Source organism: Nannospalax galili, unplaced genomic scaffold (assembly GCF_000622305.1).
Source record: "Nannospalax galili isolate Female #2095 unplaced genomic scaffold, S.galili_v1.0 scaffold72, whole genome shotgun sequence".
In the NCBI taxonomy this organism is placed as follows: domain Eukaryota; kingdom Metazoa; phylum Chordata; class Mammalia; order Rodentia; family Spalacidae; genus Nannospalax; species Nannospalax galili.
Window position 1 is genome coordinate 200,689 of NW_008336933.1, and position 4,308 is coordinate 204,996.

A 4,308-nucleotide genomic window follows, 5' to 3' on the forward strand; every position below is an offset into this window, starting at 1 on the left:
GCTGCCCCCGCCAGCGCGCCGCCCGGCCTGGCCGCGGGCTCAGGCTCGGCCGCGGGCGTCCCGGCCCCCGGCCTGGCGAGCAGCAGCGCTGCGGCCCCTTTCCCGCACGGGGATTCGGCCCTCAACGAGCAGGAGAAGGAGCTGCAGCGGCGGCTGAAGCGCCTGTACCCGGCCGTGGACGAGCAGGAGACGCCGCTGCCCCGGTCCTGGAGCCCGAAGGACAAGTTCAGCTACATCGGCCTCTCGCAGAACAACCTGCGGGTGCACTACAAAGGTGCGGGGCGGGGAGCGGCCGAGGGGTCCCGGGGACGGATGCGGGGCGAGGCTCAGGGAACGGGAAGGTGGGCGTGCGGTCCCCAGGTGGAGGGCAGCCGGGGAACCCACGGCCAGGAGGTAGCTGGACGCCTTGATGCTGGAGGACCGGACACAACGCGCCTTCAGATTCCCGGAGATAAATCTTGGGATTGGGCTGGAGGAATCTATGGACCGGAGTTGGGTTACATTGTTCTCCAGGTGGAGGGTCAGGCGATCTCTTTTTACGCAGCAGGGGGGAGAGGCACGATTCCGAGGTACGGTTTCTAATTAAGGGAGCGCAGGAATACACGGTGGGGGAGGAGTGATCAGTGGAGGATTTGTCCAAAATTAGGCCAGAGATTGTCTAGGGGGACAAAAGGACAAGGGGCCCGAGTTGGCCACCAGTGCGTCTTAGCGAGAGGGGAAACCTCAGGATGCCGTGTTTTCTTAGGGGAGCAGCAGAAACCCGCCGCTCCGGATTGGAAATGCCCTATATTTCCGGGTTGGTATTACATGAAATCTTTTTGAAAACAAGGATTTAAAGCATGTTATTCAGCATTTAGAAGAAAATTGGGTTCTATTTTGCACCTGCAGTTAGCAAACAAAACACCTTAAGCTGGTGCTTGCCCCCCCCCATCACCCACCTCTCCTAGGTTAAAACAAAGCTTTCAGCAAATCGGTTGTATAGAAAATTATAAACAGCAGTAGAGGTTTTTGAAATGTAGCTCAGATTATTGGCGTGTGTCAAGTTTACTTGTGTGGAAGGAGGGAAAAATCCAGTGGTGCCAGTTTGGAAACAAATCCAGTTGTTTTAGGCCCCAAATGGAAGCAGGAGCTCTAGCAGCCTCGTTTTGATTGGCTATAAAGGAAGGGTCTTCTGCAGGTTCCAGTGACATGTATGCAGAGGATATGAACAGCCTGTGGTAAAATTCTGAAAGTATACAGAGCTAGGTTTGAGAAGAACCTTGATAAGCTGCTGTTCAGTCGCAGAGGAGTATGGCAACAGAATCTGCTAAATGATTTGGCTGTGAAGAGTCTGCACAAAGAGAGGCCTTGTTGGACATTCCTTCTTATGGTCGTGGATCCAAAGAAGAACTTTCAGTTTTGACCGTTATGTTCTTTGATCTAAGTGGCCAAAAATTTCAAAATACTGCAGGTTTTTTTTTCTTTAGTTAGGACATTTTGTTGCTTTCCTTCTGAGTTATACTAATTTTGTTTTTAGATTGGTGTGAACAGTGCTGTGGTATGAAGTGTGTACTTCTGTTAGTCTTGACAAAACTATCATTTTAAATTTGTGGTTTATGACTGAATAGCTTATAAAATAAGGGGGATGAGTGAACAAAGGACTCCCAGCCTTCCTGAGTCCTGCAGTCATAGGTGATTGTAGGTATGTTACAAGACAGGATCTCAGTTTCTTCTGAGAAATACGGGAATTGAACTGGATGGTTGGTAAGGAAATTTCCATGATAACTTAAGATTTATGATTATGGTTTATTTAGCACTGAAACACGACCTGATTAGTTGTATTTACTTCTTTTACATAAAAATGATTTGGGTCAGAGGCAAGTACATGTTTATGTGGTTGCTTTGGAATATTTGTGATGCTGTTTGTCTCAGTTATGTTTTTCCTGTTGGCCTTTTTATTGCTTTCTGTTGTGTAACACTAAGATTCACTTTCTGGAAACATCTCTCTTTTGTAAACGTAACCCTTAGGTCTGGAAGGACAGATGTTGTTGCTGTTCTTTCCTCCTTTTACCTCTTTGTCTTTCCCCTTAACAGTTTCTCTTTTCCAGTCTTCCTTTAGTCTTGATATTTTAAAGTCTCTGTGTTGTCTGGTTTTTCTTTCTTCCTGTGTGTCTTTTGAAAGGACACCAAATATACTGGGCAACTTTGGCCCAGTAGAAAAAGGGAATTGTTACAGGTAATGAATAATGAAACGTTGAAGTCACAAAATAAAAGTGGATTTTTAAATTGAATGATTTGTGCTGCATTAAATTTTTTAAGTTAAGCATTGAGACTTATTTAACACTAAAAATTAGTAATTGTTTATTTTTCTGTATTACAGAACTTTTTAAAATTGAATGGTGGTCTTTTGCTATGACTGTGGTTTGTGTTTAAAATGCTGTTTTTCTAAATCAGAATTGCTGCTTTGGGAAGCAGTATTGCTCCTTTAGTGACGTGAGGTGTTTATATTAAACCACTGCAGATAGCTAGATAAAATTGGTTGAATTGCTGGAGAGTTAACAGTGTGTACAGAATAGTGTATATTAAGTTGGTTTTCTTTTTACATTTTATGTTATTTTGGGTGCATGTATACGGGTGCCTGTGTGCCATGGTGCAAGTGTAGAGGTCAGAGGACTGCTTTTAAGTGTGAGGTAGGTCTCTTTTTCCACCATGTGAGTCCTAGGGATCCAACTCAAGTGGACAGGCTAATAGGTAGGTACCTTTACCTGTTGAGCCATCTCACTGGCCCTATGTCAGAATTTTTTAAGACCAGGGCTGAAGGGATGGCTCAGTGGTTAAGAGCACTGGCTGCTCTTGCTGAGCACCCACATGGCAGCTAACAACTCTCAGTAACTCCAGTTCTAGAGGATCTGATGCCCTCTTCTGACCTTTGTGGGCATTGCATAACACAGGTACACTTAAATACATGCAAGCAATACACTCATACACATAAAATTAAAATAATAAATAAAATATTAAGAAAAATTTTTGAGGCCTTTTATTTAGCAGTCTCACACCAGCTATTGAAACACCTAGGGATGACCCTCTTTATTTAAAAAAAAATCTTGTCGGTATTGCATAATTTAAAAAGTCACAGGTTTAGACTTAATTATGATAACTTTATTCTACTTGCAATGAATATTAATGAAACACATTAATGAATATGACATTGGGGTCAGTAGCTGAAATGTTTCATTTACAGATTGAATTTTTATATATTTTATTTTATTATCATTTGGGTGCTTTACAGAGCATTTTGAAACATAGGTAGACAGACAAGATTGTGGAACTGTTGTTTTAGACTTGAGCAGGTGGGAGCACTTGTTAGAGGGTGCTGTCGCAGATGAGCCAGGATTGGAAAACAGTTTTTGCTGACCCTGAATTTTGTGCTCTTTCCTTTATTCATATTGTGTCTTTCAGTTTGTGTGAGGGTAATCTCAGGTGACCACATTTATAACTTTCTGAAGGGTGGTTAAGATTGAATGTACTTCCTAATGGGCGAAAATGTGACTGGACAGCAGTAAAGCCTCGGAAAAGTTGGGACACTTTGATATTACTGACTTAAAGTAGCTTAGGACAAATGCCAGATAAGTAAAATTTGGGAGCTGTAGGAAGTGATGAAATAGTATTTGCACCTTTTATTTTTTTAATATTTTACTATTTTTATTTTATGTGTAGAGTGTATTGCCTGCATGCATGTGAGTGTACCCATGTCGTGCAATGCTGCGGAGGTCAGAAGTGGGCTTTGGGCTCCCCTGGAACTGGAGTTAAGGAGGGTTTGTAACTGCCATGTGGGTGCTGAGAATTGAACCTGGGTCCTCTACAAGAGCAGTCAGTACTCTTAACCGCTGAGCCATCTCTCCAGCCCGGAATTGCACCTTTTAATCAAAGCATCATTAACAGTATCTAACCAAATAGGTTGGGTTTTATAATACTTGACCCCGTGTTTTATCCAGTTTTTTTTTGTTGTTGTTGTTTTTTTTTTTTTTTTTTTTTTTTCTGTCTTTTTGAGACAGGGTCTCCCTATAGCCCCAGCTGTCCTGGAACTCACTATGTAGACCAGGCTGGCCTCAAACTCACAAAGATCCACCTGCCTCTGCCTCCCAAGTGCTGGGATTAAAGGCATGTGCCACCACACTGGACTTATCCAGTTTTTTAAAAAAAAGATTTAGTTTATGTGCATGTACCTGAGTGAATGTATGTGTATCACGTGCATACAGACAGTTGTTAGCCATCATATGGGTACTGGGAACTGAACCCAGGTCCTCTGGAAGAGCAGCAAGTGCTCTT

The 4,308-nt window shown here is 43.2% G+C and overlaps 1 protein-coding gene across 1 annotated transcript in view; it reads left to right on the forward strand.

Annotated features, from left to right (window-relative positions):
• The window catches only part of Ranbp9 (RAN binding protein 9), a gene marked incomplete at its 5' end in the record, with an annotated part of 100,634 nt that continues 96,326 nt past the window's right edge, over nt 1–4,308 (forward strand). The window contains one exon of the mRNA XM_008831678.1: nt 1–274. Coding sequence (XP_008829900.1) covers nt 1–274 — 274 coding nt within the window. The remainder of the gene's footprint in view (nt 275–4,308) is intronic.